Consider the following 17,773-nt stretch of genomic DNA (forward strand, 5'->3'; position numbering starts at 1 on the left):
TATGCCAGCTGACCAGTTAGGAAGCTAATGAAAAAAATCTAGGGATGACATGATAAAGGTCAGGGTGGTCGTAGTAGTAACAGAAAGGACACAGATGCAAGTGCCATTTTGAAGGTCCTTGCGCCCAAAGAGTAAGCCTGAGTGACTGGGTAAGCCCAGGAGGTCAGGGGGGCAATCCTGATAAGGGTAGGTGGTGAACTGAATCATTCCAGCCTGAAATGTGTTATTATATTTCATATTCTGACTTAGAGTTTTAAATTTTATTTTGTATACCTCCTTATTTTTGATATAGATGGCAATACTTATCTGTATACTTTAATTTCACATTAGCCCATCCACCTAGTAAGAATAGGATATTTACTTATTTCTATATGTAATTAATATTATTATTTATTATTAATATACATGTGATTATTAATAGTATTATTACTTACTTTAGATTATCAGACCAGGATGAAGAGGGCAAGACCAAGCAGAAGTGTATCATAAATGACCCCTCCTTTTCCATGGTGACAGTTCAACGGGAAGACAGTGGAATAACCTGGGAGACCAATTCAAGCAGGTCTTCTACTCCTTGGGCCTCGGAAGAAAGTCAGACTTCTGGTGTATGTAGTCTGGAAGGGTCAACTATGAATTCTTCTCCAGGGAATGTTTCCTTTATTGTGGATGAAGTTAAAAAGGTTCGGAAAAGAACACCTAGGTCAAAGCGTGGCTCACCATCATTGCGTCGGAAAGGCAACAAAAAGAGAAATTCTTTTGAATCTCAGGATGTTCCAGCAAATACAAAAGATAATCTTTTAATTTCAGAAAGCCAGGTACTAAACAGTCAGAAAGAGAAGTCATCTAGTGGCGTTCATGATAAAATAAGAAAAAAGAAGACCACCTCAAACACACCTCCTATTACTGGGGCAATATACAAAGAGCACAAGCCCTTAGTGTTAAGGCCAGTTTACATAGGAACAGTACAATATAAAATTAAGATGTTTAATTCTGTTAAAGAAGAATTAATTCCTCTACAATTTTATGGAACATTGCCAAAGGGTTATGTAATTAAAGAAATACATTATAGGAGGGGGAAAGATGCATCCATTAGTCTAGAGCCAGATTTGAGCAATCGTGATTCTAACTTAGTTTCCAAAACAGGCAAATTAGTAGCCCCAAGCATAGAAGATGATAAAGTAAAAGGGCTTGCTTCACCCTGGAGAGGTGTACTCTCCAAAAGATCAGAGTCCTCGACCTCCTCATTCAGTCATGAAGATGAAAAGAAAATTTACGTTGATTCTCCCCTAAAGGCCACATCTGCCACCAAGCACACAGTTTCCTCTTATGCAAGTAATGACACAGCAGAACAAGAAACACAGCTCAGCCCTCCACAGTTAGTGCCACAACAACCAGGCGATGAAACAAAACTCCGTGAAATGGAGTCTTCCCCTCTTACACCTGATACATCTACAACTGGGTTCCTGGGAAGAGCAAAGGAAGAATTTGAGCCTGATTCACAAGAAATTGTGACATCAGAGTATGACTCTTCAGTCTCACCACCTTCAGTGGATGAGGTAAAGAAGGAAGATGTGTATTCTGCTGACCATTCCATTTCATTGGAGGCAGAAAAGGTTTCGCGGGTAACAGGTTTACCAGGTCTGGCAGCATCCATCCAGGAGGATTTTGGCCCAGAGACAGAAGGGGTGGACCTGACTTCAACAGAAAGGGCAGAACCAGTCTCTGAAAAATGGAGCCCTCCTCATCTTGATGTCAAAGGAGTGGAGGAAGAAAATGTGCCTGAGCCATCCATTTCTCTTTCTGAACCTCCAGTATTAGAGGAATCAAAGAAAGAAATAGAAACTTCTCTACCAATAGCTACTACCCCTGAGTCTGAAGATTCTAATTTAGTGGAAGAAGAGATCATAGAACTTGAATACCCAGAAAGTCCATCTATTTCTGAGAAGCCCTTCCCATCATATTTGGCCCCTGAAGTGGAGCGGAAAGAAGAGGAGATCACTTTACCATCACTGAAAACATCAACACCTGAATATGTTGCTTCATCTGAGGAAGAAAGAGAGGAAAATGAGTCTGTTTCTACTGATTCTGCTTTTGTATCAGAATATTCAGTCCCACAGGATTTGAACCATGAACCAGAGAAGCAAGAAGTTGAGCCAGTTCCTCCATCCACTGTGAAAGGTATATCTGAGCATGCAGTTTTTTCAGAAGAGGAGAATGAGGAATTTGAGCCTTTGGCCGCTGCGTCTGAACGCTCTCTCTCACCATCCACAACTGAGAAGACTTCTGAATGCCAGTCCCCACTGTTTTCAGCAGCTATCTCAGAACATGTGGTCCTGTCTGGAGAAGAGGCTTCAGAAAGTGGATATTACACACCAGATTCCACATCTGCTTCTGAATATTCAACTCCATCACAGGCAACAAAAGAGTCACTGAAGAAAACAATTGACCATAAGCCCCCATTAGAATCAACAGGTGTTTCTGAGCATGTGATTCTATCAGAAGAGAAGGAAGATACAGGACCATATTCCCCAGATGTGGCCTCTGAATATGAATACTCTCTCCCACCATCCACAACTGAGCAGACTTCTGAATGCCAGTCCCCACTGTTTTCAACTGCTACACTGGAACAGGCGGTCCTGTCAGAACAGGACCTAGGAAGTGAGTGTTTCACACTGGATTCAACATTGAGTTCCCAATATGCAGTTCCATCAAATGCAATGCAGGAATCCCCAAAGAAAATAATTGATGTTGTGTCCCCATTAAAATCAAGACATGTTTCTGAGCGCATGATTTTGTCAGAAGAAAAGGAAGACACTGGGCCATATTCCCCAGATGTGGCCTCTGTATCTGAACACTCTCTTCCACCATCCATAACCGAGCAAACTTCTGAATGCCAGTCCCCACTGTTTTCAACTGCTACACTGGAACAGGCGGTCGTGTCTGAAGAGGACCTAGGAAGTAAGCGTTTCACACCGGATTCAACATTGAGTTCCCAATATGCAGTTCCATCAAATGCAATGCAGGAATCCCCAAAGAAAATAATTGATGTTGTGTCCCCGTTAAAATCAAGACATGTTTCTGAGCACGTGATTTTGTCAGAAGAAAAGGAAGACACTGGGCCATATTCCCCAGATGTGGTCTCTGTATCTGAACACTCTCTTCCACCATCCATAACCGAGCAAACTTCTGAATGCCAGTCCCCACTGTTTTCAATTGCTACACTGGAACAGGCAGTCCTGTCAGAAGAGGACCTAGGAAGTGAGTGTTTCACACCGGATTCAACATTGACTTCCCAATATGCAGTTCCATCAAATGCAATGCAGGAATCCCCAAAGAAAATAATTGATGATGTGTCCCCATTAAAATCAAAAGGTGTTTCTGAGCACATGATTTTGTCAGAAGAAAAGAAGGAAGACACTGGATTGTATTCCCTAGATGTGGCCTCTGTGTCTGAACACTCTCTCCTACCATCCACAACTGAGCAGACTTCTGAATGCCAGTCCCCGCCACTTTCAGCCACTCCATCTGAACATGTTGTCCTATCAGAAGAGACAGTAGAAATTGAGCGATACACACCCTCTTCCACCTCAACTTCTGAAGTTTCAGTACCACCATATGCAACACCCGAATCACAGGAGGAAGAAATTATCCAGATACCCCCTTTAAATCTAAAAGGGGTCTCCTCACCCACGAATTTCTCAGAAGAAGAGCAAGAAGACATTGGACCCTTTTCTCCAGACTCAGCATTTGTGTCAGAATTCTCATTTTCACCCTATGCAACTCAGGAAATAGAGAAAAGAGAATTTGAATGCGATTCTCCAATATGTTTAACATCACCATCTGAACACACTATTTTGTCAGATGAAGACACTGAGGTTGAACTTTTCTCTCCAGACTCAGCATCACAAGTTTCAATTCCACCATATAGAATCCCAGAAACAAAGAAAAATGAATTTGAGCATGATTCACTGGTAACTACAATATCTGCCTCAGGATACTCTTGCTTTTCAGAAGCGGGTGAGGAAGACATTGCACCAACAGCTGCTACACCTGTACCTGAGCACCTCAGTTCATCACAGAAGCAACAAGCCAAACCTTCCCCTTCACTGTCTGCACCTGAAGACTCGAGTTTGCCACCTTCAGCAAATAAAAGAGAGATCACAGAAGTTCAGCCAGATGCTCAAACAATCTCAAGACCTGTATCTGAATATCTCATTTTGGCACAGGAGCAGATAACTCGAGCATTTTTAGAACCTGACTCTGAGGATTTGATTCCATCATATTTAACCAGTGAAATGGATAAGGGAGAAATTCAGACTATTTCATCAGTAGCTGCAAGACCAGTTTCTTTACCTGAACAATCATTTACAGTAAAGGAAGACACCAAGCCTGTTGTGTGTTCATCTCAATATTCAGCTTCACCTGATTCAGTTCATGCACTTAAGGAGGAACAAGAACTCAAAGCTTCACTCACTCCAAAAGCTGCAAATGAACAGATGGCTTTGTTAAAAGTTAAAAGTAAGGAAGAAATTGTGCCTGATTCTCAAGAAGCTACAGCACATGTATCACGGGATCAAGAAATGGAGCCTCAGCCTCCAAATGTTCTAGGGTCTGGGATGAAATATTCAGTTCTTCCTGACTTGGTAGATGAGCCAAAGAAGGATGTGAAACCTAATTTAGCTCCAACTGTGACATCTGAACTAGAACAGAGAATGTTGTCAGAGAACGAACCTGAAGTAATAAAATCATATTCACCTCTAAAGGACACATCTTTATCTGGACCTGAGATTTTATCAGCAGTGAAAACACAAGTGAAACATGACTCTAAAATAACTGATACATCTAGAGTGCTGCATTCAGCTCCACCAGGAGTGCAAAAGGGAACTGAACATGAACCACCTGCACCAGAATTTCTGGAAGAAATAAAGAAAGAAATTGAACCTAGTTGTTCATTAACCACAACATCTGTAACTAAGCATGACTCAGGCTTAACTAAGTTAACAAAAGAAGAAACCCCAACAGATTTCTCTTTTACCACCCCTCTAGAACATCCAGTCTTAACAAAAGTAGAAAAGAGTGAATTAGGAAGTGATTTGCCACCACTGGTGACGTCGACAGATGAACATCCACTTCTTAAAGAAGAAAAGGTAGCACTGAAAATTAGTTCTTCTACTGAAATGGCTACATCTGAACGTCCAGCTTGGTCAGAAGCAGAGAAAGAAATTAGATTTGATTCACCTGCAGGAATATCCTCTGTACCAGTGCATTCTTTGTCCAAGGTAGAAACTGAAGAAGTTAAACCTGGGTTGCCAATAATAAAAGCATTGTCTTGTCAACATTCAGATGTAACTAAAGAAGAGAGGGTGGAAAATGAACAAGGTGTTTCATTTTCTACAGTCCTGGACTCTGAACAACTGGTTTTACCAGAGAAAAAGAATTCTCTGTCTGCCTCAGAAGTGTCAGGGCCTGAACATGTGCTTTTGCTCAACGAAGGTAGTGAGGTAAAGGAAAAAGAAACCAAACTTTTTTCCTCACAAAACATGTCACCTGCACCCAAACAGACAGCCCCAGAATGCAAAAATGAGGAAATAAAAAGTTCTCCTGCATTGGAAAATTTAGCATCAGAAGATTTAACTCCAACCCTTGGAGATGATAAGAACAAAGAAGCAGAAGAGCCATCTTCTACAGCGTGGGGAAATTTCCCATCAGAAAGACAAGATCTTGTTCTGGCAGAGCTCTCTTTGGAACCTGAAAAGAAAGACAAGCCATACCAAGTATCAGAATTACTGAGCACTGGGTCAGAAGTCATTCATAGTTTAGGTGGGCAAGATGGATCCAGAGATACAAAACACATAAAATCTCCCATAACCGAAACAGGGGATTCTGTCTTAGAAAAGAGCCTCACTGAACTTAGGAGTAGAGGAGAAGGAAAAGAAGAAAACAGGGAACGTCATGTGTCAGCTACAGTCGACCCTGAAATTCCAGAGGTTTCATCATACCTTAGGAAGGAACCACAGATTCAAGAACTTAAATCTTTCTCTCCCAAGGTAGTCAGCTTAGGATCAAAGGAAGCATTGGACCCTCTAGTTGAAGGAGACAGCCCAAAAGAGCTTCAGCCACTTTCTTTTTCTTTAAAACCATCATCAGAGAAATTGAACCATTCAGCCGACATTAAAGAGGGAGAAAAACAGGAAATAAACCCATTACTGTCAACAGGAAATTTGAAGACACAAGTGATAGGACATATTGAAACAAAATTAAATGAACAAACAGACCAACCAAATTCATTCCGTGTGCCCCAGAGTATAACAGATCCATCTAAGATTGTTTCTTCTGACCTCCTTGTAGAAAAAGAGAAGCCAGGAAAAGCACTTCATTCAGAACAAGCTGTTAAATTACCTGATATAAGCACATCTTTTGCAGATAAACAAGATCTGGGAGTTAAACAATTTTTATTTCTGAAAGAGAATTTGCCTTTGGAAGAATCAAAATCACTTACAACAAATGAGCCTGAAGATGTTAAAGAAACACAAGTGAAAGAGGCCCTTGTTTTTCCAAAGGATAAAAGCTGGATACTAGAAAAGCCAGAAAGGGATCTGGCAAGTCAACATGAAGAAAGAATATCAGGATCTGTGCAGCTGGGTTCCTCTGGCAGTAATGATTTGATGACAGGACAGCTTAAGACTGTTGTGCCAGATAAAGACCACACATGTGAAACCAAAAAGCAGGTTCTGCCACATTCTGCTGAAGTATCTCCTGTATCATTACAAGACCCAGTATCTACTCTCAGTACCTTCAGTAGTGACATAGAGACCTTATCAACTAAAACTTACTCTTCGGAAGAAACAAAGCTGGCCCCCAAACCAAAATCTTTAGTTCCAACTGGAAGTGTAGAGAGAAACGAAGCAGAGAGGAAGCAGATCTTTTCTTTCATGGGGAGTGAAAGTTTGACAGTGGAAAAAGCAAACGCAGAATTGTCCAGGCCTTGCAAAGAAGGCAGCCAGGAAGAAATCAACCTACCTTCCGAAAGAATCCTCCAGAAAGGAGTGTCTGGCCCATCAGTGGAACTGATCAAATCAGAAACCATTCCCTCTCCCTCCAAAGCAGCCCCTTTCCTGGCAGAAGAGGCAGAATCTGCATTGGACAGTGAAAAAGAAGCGCACAGGAGTATATCTTCTTTACCTGGAGAGAAGTCATTAGAAAAAGAAAAAACGATTCAGTCAAAGGTTTTAGATGTTAATGAGAGAGGGAAACCAGCACCTGAAGTGAAAACACCCACACCAGTAAAACTCCTCTCTTCGATCCAAGAAAATGAAGAACCTCAATCTGCAGAGCCATCTGAGGCAACACAAAAATTGCCTAAGCAGCCAAAGGCAGTTGAGCGAGGCCTTTCTGAGGAGAAGGGAAAGAAAGGAATCTTATCATGGATGTCCAGTTTGTTTTTTGGATCAAGGACTCCAGATGACAGAGTTGCTGAAAAAGATTTAGAAACTCAGCCAAGTCCATCTGTAGAAAAAGCAGTGCCTGCGACACTGAAGTCTGAAGGAGCAGCTCCAGCTGACTTTAATGCAACCAAGACGCCAACTGATCATCTGTTACCAGAGACAAAACTTAAACCTGCTGAAAAATCCAGAGGTACTTTAGTTAAATCTGGTGAAAGCCAAGACTTTAAAGAAAAAACTACATTTTTATCAAATGTAGAAGTTTTACAACAGCCCCAATCCAACCTTGAAGTGTCTAGTGAAGATTATGGGGAAAAAGAAATCCTAGCGTATTCAGAAGAAATGGATTTAAACTCAGTAGTTGCTTCTGCTGATGGTGAGGAACGTCTTGAAATTCAATCTTATTCTCCCATGGGTGAGAAATCCATGGTGGAAGAAGCACAAAATGCTGTTCCTCTTCACGTCGCTGATAGTAAAAGAGCCCAGAAGCCAGAAATTTCTGCTCCATCTAACTGGAATATTTCTATTCTTAAGGAAGAGCCAAGAAGTGATCAAAAAGAAAAATTATGCTTTTCATTTGATGCAGTGGATAAGGTGCCACAACAGCCAAAATCAGCTTCATCTAGCTTCACAAGTAAAAATATCATGAAGGAATCAGAGAAGCCAGAGACAATAATTTTGCCAGTAGAAGAATCTGAACGCAGTTTAATTGATCTGGGTGAAGACAGACCGAAGAAAGAAATGCAAAAACCTACTTCCTTGAAAATTTATGAAGAGGAAACTAAACTCAGGTCTGTTAGCCCAACTGAGGAGAAAGGTAACTTGGAAACCAGATCACATTCCTTGGCAGAAAAGAAGGTGCTGGCAGAAAAGCAAGAAACTATGGCCCTGTTAGAATTTAGAGATAATGAAATGGGGAAGGCACAAATTGCACGTGGATCTAGCCCTATTAAATTGGAAGAATCAAAAGCCACAGCTGTGCTTCAGCAAGTCTCTCAAAATGAAGACCACAAAGAAAGATACACAATTATGGAGGAGGAGAAAGATGAAAAACAAAAGCAGTCACAAGCATTTTTAGAAGGAAGAAAGTGGCAGGAAATTCAGCCTTATTCCTTGAATGTAGCCAGGTTTATGCCTGAAGAATCAGATATCTCTTTAAGTCATTCTTCAGGTGAAACTCAACCACTTTCATTAGTTAAAACTCTATCAGTTACTGAAAAATCAGAAACTGTGCTCTTGGAGGCTCACCCAGAAATCAGAGAAACAAGGGCAGTAGGAACTCAACCACATCCAAAAGAAGAAAGTAAAGTATTGGTGGAAAAAACCAAGACTTTCCTTCCAGTGGATCTTTCTTATCATGAAGAAATAGATAAGCAGTCTGTACCTAAGGAAGGAAATCTGATACTGGAAAAGTCAAGCAGGGAGGTGGCAAGTCACAGTGAAGAAAAGGAACAGGTTACAGTGTCAGAGCCATCAAAAGGTGTTTCAATAGATATCACAAAAGAAAGTATGAAACAAGGATCTCCATCTAAAGACTCTGAAAGGATTTTAGATCATCCTTTTGATGAAACAATGAGCTTAGAAACCCCACCATCTTTGTTGTCATCTGCGAAATCACCAACACTTGTTTCTAGAACTTATCCAGAAATTGATACAGTGAAGAAACAAGAAATGCCATGGTCAGAATTGACTCCAGATAGGCATACAGTCATTACTATTCAAACATCTAAAGAAGTAACATCTGAAAGGACTGAACAATCTGTTGTTGCTTCAAATCACCACTTGGAGGCTGTGGAAGATGCCCATGTAAATGAACCAAGCTCTTCAGTGAGCAGCAACTATGCTCGATTTATAAAGGATGCATCATCAATTGATGCTAATAAAATGGTTTCTTCTAGAGAAATATCCAAGGAACCTGAAGACACGTATGTAAAAGATGAAGAATTTACAATGACTAGCAAGCCAGCTGGACTTTCAGAAGATCAAAAGAGTGCCTTCAGTATTATCTCTGAAGGCTGCGAGATATTGAATATTCATGCTTCTGCATTTATTTCTTCTGTTGATCAGGAAGAAAGTGAACAAATGCAAGATAAATTAGAATATTTGAAAGAGAAGTCTTCATTTAAAACAATATCTCTTCATGACAATAGTGAGGCAGTCTCTCGCCATAAAACATTAAAGAGTAAGTTAGAAGATTCTGATCAAGTTATATCTTTGCAAGAAAATAAACAAAAGGCACCTTTTAACACAGAAGGGGAGATGCCCACCTATTCAGAAACTGATGATTTCACCTTTAATCAGCCCGCAGCTCCTAGTGAAGAAGATTATTTTGAAAAATATACATTGATTGATTATAACATCTCCCCAGACCCAGAAAAACAGAAAGCTCCATGGAAATTAAATGTTGAAGTGGAACTCTCAAAGCAGGTTACAGAAGATACTGTCTCTTTCCCAGAAGGTTCAGAGGAAAGTGCTCTGGAACATGAATATGACTTGCTGAAGTTAGATGAAAGCTTCTATGGGATGGAAAAGGACGACAGCAAATTATCTCACCCAGAGACCCGGAAGCATTTGGATATCCAGCAATCAGCTGACAGAGATGTTCCAAAGAGCATAAATAGAGATGTGGACTTAAAGGCACCTGGGATGCCATTATTTGGTGCAGAAGAAGGAGTTTTGTCACGAACCCAGATATTTCCTACCACCACTAAAGCCATTAATCCTGAACTTCTGGAGGAGCCACCTGCACTCGCATTTTTATACAAGGATCTGTATGAAGAAGCAGTTGGGGAGAAAAAGAAGGAAGGGGAGACAGCTTCTGAAGGTGACAGTGTGAATTCTGAGGCATCATTTCCAAGCAGGAACTCTGACACTGATGATGGAACAGGAATATATTTTGAGAAGTATATACTAAAAGATGACATTCTCCATGACACATCTGTAACTCAAAAGGACCAAGGCCAAGGTCTGGAAGAAAAAGCAGTTGGTAAGGATGATTCATACCAACCAGTAGCTGCAGAAGGGGAAATTTGGGGGAGGTTTGGAACTATTTTGGGGGAGAAGAGTCTGGAAGAGGAACAGAAAGCTATGTATAGGGAAGGAGAATCAGTAGGCTATGTGGGGCCTCTTGACAATGAAGCTATGCATGGAAAAGTTCCCATCACTGAAGAAGTCACAGTGGTTACCCAGAAGGTAAGCTATGCGATTCCATTTGAAGACACCCATCATGTCCTGGAGAGAGTAGATGAAACAAACAGTCAGAGTAATGAAGCAGAAAATGCAAGTCCAGAAGTCAGTCTGAATGTCCCAGTACAGGTGTCCTTCCCAGAGGAAGAATTTGCGTCTGGCGTAACTTGTGTTCAAGAAACACTGCAAGAATCTAAAGTAATAGTCCCGCCTGAGCCAAGTGAAGACAGTCTCCGCCATAGCCCTGTTCAGGATGAGTATGAATTTGCTGAATCCCTGAATTATGAAATGGTTGTTCAAGACACTTTATCAGAGGAACTATATTCAGAATCCACACCTGAAGATGTGTTATCTCAAGGAAAGGAATCCTTCGAACACATCAGTGAAAATGAATTTGTGAGTGAGGTAGAACAAAGTACGTCTGCTGAACAGAAGGAGTTGGGTAGGGAGAGGACAGAACAAGAACAATTATCAGAGGTAGCAACTGAGAAGGAACAAAAGGAACTGAAAAAGTCCCAGATCGACACGTACTGTTACACTTGCAGAAGCCCGATTTCTGCTGTTGACAAGATGTTTGGTGCCCACAAAGACCATGAGGTTGCAACACTTGATACAGCTATAAGTGCTGTAAAGGTAAAGAGATGTTAAAGCTTATAAGTACATGACAATACATATACACTTAACTTGTTTTAATTAACATTTTCTCAATTTAAAAAATGACCAATATTTAATATATTCATATTTAGGCATAATAGTCTGAAAGAAAGCTAAGAATTCTTTCCCTAAGCATTTAGTTAAGATCAGTTTGACAAACATTTATTGGGTATACACTATGTGCCAGGCATTTTTCTAGGTTCTTGCAACACCAGTGTAAATAACACAGGGTCACTGCCTTTGAGGGGTCCTCTCTTATGGCAGTAGCCCTTAACATTATCTGAAAGGGCCAAAGGATTTTAAATTGAAAAATGTACTTTTGAGCATAAAACACAATTTATTTTCTATTATCTACACTATTATTCTTTAAAAATACACATTTATATTACATTGAACAATACTACTGCAAGTTTTATAAAAAACTCAAGATGGTCGTTTTAAATTTTGGTTTTCTCTGTATTTCCTCCTTATGGTAAAATTGATATTAAAAATGGAAAACCTCTGCATTCTTTCTGGCTATGTCTATAGATTCCCAATGTTAAAAAGCTAGTCACAACACGTACCCTCAATGCATGTAATTATAAATACTCTCCCCAGAGATACTATTGGAAGTCAAGTATTTAGTCTTACAGATTGTGACATACTTTCAGTAGCCTTCTAACTGGAATCCCTATCCTTGTCTTTCCAAACCATCCTCCAGTACCTTAGCCAGAATGATCTTAAAATGCAGACCATCACAAGAATTGAGCACGGGCTACGTGCCAGGCACTGTGTTAAATTCTGTGCATACAAGATATCATCTACTCCTCACAACAACCCTGTCATTATCATCAATTTTCAGACAATGAAATGAGTGCAAATTGTTTTAAGTGATTTGCTCAAGGTCATGGAAGACAGACTAGGATTGGTACCCAGGTCTGTCTGATGCCAGAGCTATGCTCTTGGCTGTATATCTGTATTGCTTGGCCCAGTGCCTTGCTAATGGTAGCAATTTTCAATATGATTATTCCATCAGGTCACTGTTAAATAATTGTTAGGCTAATTTTGATTTAAAAAATGATGTTAGAATCTTGACATTTTTTTCCCCAGAAAATTAAAATTTCTCAATTGTCTAACATAGGTTATGCTTCTCTACAGTGAAATTTTGTTGAAACTTTACCTGGTAAAATGTGGGGGTAGAAGATGGGGCAATTAAAAAAAAGAAATCTCAGGCTTCTGGATGCATTAGCACTGGTGAAATGTGCCCCATTCTGGGATGACACTTGGTTTCGCTAACTGACAACTACTGGGCACTGTCAGCAGAAAGACTAGATTTTTTTTAGCTTTCTTAATTATGTTTTATTTATCTCTATGAGTTTTAGAAATTAAAAAATAATTCTGTCTAAATATTGTCAATTTAAAACAAAGTTCAAAAGCAAGGGGTTACATCTCCTGCTTTAAAACCATTTTGAAGTTCTTCCCCCCTGATGTTCTCTAAACAGTATGACCAAAAAAAGTGGAAAGCTAGTTCACTAAAGCCAGGGAGACCTGCTTTGTTTCATTAAATCAACTGTGAAGATTAAGAGTTGGTTGACAACTTTTAAAAATTAGAAATCAATTTAAAGTTATACCTTGAGAATTCTCTAGCATCTTGTGTGAGCAGACCATTTGTGATGAGTCAGAAACTGGTGACTGCCTTTATAGATCATTGAGGTCCTTGCTTCTCCTTTCCTGCCATCTCCACTGTGGTGGCTTATCTTTTGCCACTTATTTTCTTCATTCACTCTCTCCTTCTTTCTCAGTATTTATTGACCTCCCATTACATGTTGGAAACTGTCCAATCATTGGGAATGACAACAAAAATAAAAGAAGATGGACTAATGGCTCCCCAAATCAGTCAGGATTATGGGAGCACAGTGTTTTGAAAAAGGACCGTTTTGGGAGTGAGCCAAATGATAGAGTAGGACTGAGAGGGTGAGGGAAGGTGAAGACCGAGTGAACCTTCAGTAAGATAGAGGTTTTTCCAGCATTCAAGGCACGGAGGACATTCTAGAGACAGGAAATACCACACGAAAAGGCACATGGGTGAGAAAAAGTTCAAGGAAAGATGGGGCTTGTGTGATTGGAGCCTGGGACCTTGTGGAAAAGAGGCAAGAGCTATAGAGGGAAGCAGAAGCCAGATCCAGAAGGGGCTTCCATCCTTGCAATTTCTCCATCATTCTGTGGATAGTGAACCAGGCAGCTGAATAGGTTATAGCAGGGTTTATAACTATGGCTAAGGGAGCTACCATCTTCCCCCATGACCCATACATTTTCTAGCTGGCTTTCACTTCTTGAGTATTTTAACCCTGTAAGGGTTATTACAACCTTTAGGTCTCTTTAGTAAACAGTTTCCATTATTTGGTATGCTAGGCTCCTGGCCCGGTGACACTCTGAGCACCTTCTCAGAGTGATCCAGGCACACTGAGGCCATTGGCACAAATGTGAGGAGACTACTTGGATAAGTTGAACAAGTTCAACAAAAAGTCTGCAATCTTTGAAGAAGACAATGTATAAAAATTGAAGCTTTAGGGACACCCAGGTGGCTCAGTCAGTTAAGTATCCAACCATTGATTTCGGCTCAGGTCATGATCCTAGCGTTGTAGGATAAGCGCCAAGTCAGGCTCGGTACTGAGTGTGAAGCCTGCTTAAGATTCTCTCTCTCTCTCTCTCTCTCTCTCTCTCTCTCTGGCCCATCCCCCCAACCTCGGCCTCAAATTTAAAAAAAATTGAGGCTTTACTAAGGAGAAAATTAAAATCCATGGTTTACTAAGACAAGTATGCTTTGAATTTCTGTACTCAACAAGAACTCCTTCCTCTTGCATGAGAAAATAAACTTTCTATTGCTCTCACTCACAAACCTCCTAATTGTTTATCATACAGAATTATCTACAGTCAATTTAGATGAAGCAGCAAAGAAAATTTGAAGATTGATTTGTTAGTGAATGTCATATAGTAAATCTCTACCAAATGTACTAAATTTATGAGGAAATTAGAGCTCACTGGTTGAAGTTATTTTATCAAATGTCATATACCAACCATATCTAAATTTTTTTCTTCAGGTCCAATTAGCAGAATTTCTAGATAATTTACAAGAAAAGTCCCTGAGGATTGAAGCCTTTGTTAGTGAGATAGAATCTTTTTTTAATACCATCGAGGTAAGTTACCATAACCCTTTTACTTTGACCTGGTTTGTTCATGTCATTATAAGGAAAGAATTCTGAGCCAGAACAATCTGAATTAGGGATTGTGTATGCATTTGTGGTTTGCCATTGTTGGTTTTATTCCATTAAAAGTGAAGGTCCTCAAAGTCTTCCATCTGTGTGTAATCAGTGAAACTACTTCCTTTCCAAGGATAAACGACTTGTCCTTAAAAACATATACACATTTATTAGGTGCTTACAATGACAGGGCAAATGCTTTGCATGCTTTATCCAATGTAATCCTTACAATAACCATATGAAACAGGTGTTATTAATTTGTTCCCATTTTCTAGGTAAGGAACTGAAACTTAGAGTTAAGTATATTACCCAAGGTCATAGTAAGTTCATAGTAAGTTGAGAGTCAAAATTTAAATTCAGATCTGAGTTCTTAACTTGCTCCACTATCCTGTCTTTCACTGGCTAGCTCTGCAGAAATGCTTGATGTCCAATGCCCAGGACAAATGCGTGTCTCTCATAGTACCACTATCTGGATGAATTTATGCCCTCCTAGCTGTTGGCCCCTGCTCCCTCCTCAGTGGAGGCAGGGGTGGGGAGCCATCTCCATCCATATGCAGAAATGGCCCAGATATCCTCACTTGTCAATCACACGTGGCAGAGGGCTGCTGCAGAAGGCTGGTGCCCACGTTCCCTATCATGAGGGCAACTCTCACCCTAGTTTGCTTGAGAAGAGTCTCCTTAACTCCTGTTTTAGATCATTTAACACCTGCTAATTATTTCGAATGCCCCCACCAAGTATCCATTTTAGACGATAAATTATATGATCACCTTATCACTAGCCCCGTAGTGAGAACCACTATATCCAGTGGGTATCTGGATTTGCCAGATGGGCAATAAACTTTCTCTTACTGTGGTGGAAGCTGTCCCCCTCCCTGGAGAGCACTTGTGAATGTAGTGCCCTGTCCAGTATCTTGCTTCTCCCTTCCTCACACAAGGATTTTCATGGAATGGTGAAAATGGCACTAAACGAAGGTCAGGGATTTTCATTCATTCACTGTGACGCCATCTTCAAGTTTTATCCTGTGGAAATGCAAGTAGGCAAGCCTTCCACACAAATATCTTTTTGTTTGTTTGTTTCGTTAACTAAATCCTTCTGGATAATAATCTTACAGTGAATTTTATTGCAAAGCTAACCATGGCCAAGAGGCTTGATGTGTTGAAAACATAGACTGTGCCCATAATCTAAAATTCTCTTATGAAGACACCAGAGCTCAGTTCTTTAAAAGACTGGTGTTTCTCCTAAAAGAAAAGAAGCAAGACGTGCACTTTGTGATTCATTAAAAAGTGGGGTTTTTTGTTTGTTTGTTTGTTTTATTTGTTTTTTAGGAAAACTGTAGTAAAAATGAGAAAAAGCTAGAAGAACAGAATGAGGAGATGATGAAGAAAGTTTTAGCCCAGTATGATGAGAAAGCCCAGAGCTTTGAGGAAGTGAAGAAAAAGAAGATGGAGTTCTTACATGACCAGATGGTCCACTTTCTGCAGAGCATGGACACGGCCAAGGACACCCTGGAGAGCATCGTGAGAGAAGCAGAGGAGCTCGATGAGACTGTTTTCCTGACTGTAAGCACCAATTAAAACAGGCCTAGACACCCTCCACCTGCTCTATGCATCCAAGTCTAGTTTTTAGAATTCATCTTTCAATATTCCCCAAGATCACTTGTATCATTTATATTTCTCTGTGGGGTTTATGTAATTCTGACATTTAAAGATTATTAGGCATGCCTGATGCTTATGGAAAAGGCCCAGAAAATCCTGAAAGTCTTAACGTCCAAATCTAGCTGAAGGATACATGAAAGTCAGGTCACAGCATCAACCATTCACTCTGTCACATGGATTGGTCACCTTCTAAGAGTGAAGGAAAACAGCCTGAAAGCCTTACTCATGCTATGCCTTCCCTTTGGGTGCCAGCCTGATCTCCCAGTGCCTGGCATCCTCATGCTGGCCCCTGGGCCTGTCCTCTCCACTCCTACTCCCTAATCTGAAGTGACATCTCCTAGGGACCATTCCCTCTGAGCCTCACCCAGTGGCTGAGAGTAACATGTCAGTACACTTGCAGCATGCAAAAGGATGACATAATGTGATACCTCTTTCATGTAACACATCAGTGTTTTTACAAGGGTCCTCCTGGGGACCAGATTCCTTAATTCAAGTATCTTATGGACCGAGATTCCCCTGGGTGATTCTCAAGTTGCACCACAGAGGCAGCTCTTTGCTCTCCTAATTCCCTAGAACATCCAGTAAGTTCCTGGTTCTCCATGGAACCAGGATTGACCAGGAGTAGTGTTTTCCTGGAGGATGGTCTCACACCTAATTGTCATATTGGAGGAAAGCACCATCTTATGAAGAGTTGGGGCCTCCCTTTCAAAGTTCCCCAGTCCTCCCAGCTCTCAGTTGAAGTCTGGAGATAGAACAAGGAAAAATGGGATAATGTTAAGCTTTTGATATGGAGATACTTCCAGGTAGGACTAATTTGAGTAGGTTAGATATGGCATCCTCAAAGGAGAATGAAAATCCTTCAGTTGCTTTATGTTTAAGGCAAAGCTTTAATCTTTTAAAATTAGGCACCTCTTGTGAAGTGTAACATTAATAAAGTTCTTTGTGTTCCCTAAGAACCTTACCTTTGTTTGATAAAAATATTTTCTCTCTAGAACAAATTGGAAAAAAGAAAGCATTTTTTTCTGCTTATGACAGTAATACATATCCATTTTTAAAAATTTGCAAAATACAGAAAAGCACAGAGAAGGTATCACCCAAAGATAACTACTGATTGCATTTTAGGTATATATCTCACATTGAACAAATAGAAGTCCTTTTTCTTGCTTTGGAGAATTCTATTCTGGAAGCTAAGCCATTTGTTAATGAGTAGAGAGGAGCAGCATAAGAATTCGTTGCTGGCCTTGCTTATCATAGAGAGTAGAGCAGAACTGGAAATTAAGCCCCCTCCATCCCTGCCCAGATCCCCCTACCCCTTCTGACCCTCATTTCCTTGCTGCTGGGGGTTATAGCCCCCAAAAGAAACAGACGGAGGGAAGATAAAAAGCTAAAAAATAATGCCTTTAGAACATGCATAATCTTAAGGCTCTAGGTTGGTTTTACACTTTGTTGTTAATTAGTTTCTCTCTCTCTCTTTTTCTCTCTCCCTCTTTCTTATTACCTCGTAAGTCATTTGAGGAAATCAATGAAAGGTATATAAAACGTGGCACAATGTAGTGGCGACTGAGAATAGCATGACTGTATGCTTTATTTTTAATA

At 40.3% G+C, this 17,773-nt stretch overlaps 1 protein-coding gene across 1 annotated transcript in view; it reads left to right on the plus strand.

Annotated features, from left to right (window-relative positions):
- CMYA5 (cardiomyopathy associated 5) overlaps positions 1 to 17,773 on the plus strand; it is an 89,705-nt gene that overhangs the window by 32,227 nt on the left and 39,705 nt on the right. The window contains exons 2-5 of the mRNA XM_043592900.1: positions 440 to 11,261; positions 14,363 to 14,458; positions 15,848 to 16,081; positions 17,684 to 17,706. Coding sequence (XP_043448835.1) covers positions 440 to 11,261; positions 14,363 to 14,458; positions 15,848 to 16,081; positions 17,684 to 17,706 — 11,175 coding nt within the window. The remainder of the gene's footprint in view (positions 1 to 439; positions 11,262 to 14,362; positions 14,459 to 15,847; positions 16,082 to 17,683; positions 17,707 to 17,773) is intronic.

Source organism: Prionailurus bengalensis, chromosome A1 (genome assembly GCF_016509475.1).
Source record: "Prionailurus bengalensis isolate Pbe53 chromosome A1, Fcat_Pben_1.1_paternal_pri, whole genome shotgun sequence".
Lineage (NCBI taxonomy): Eukaryota > Metazoa > Chordata > Mammalia > Carnivora > Felidae > Prionailurus > Prionailurus bengalensis.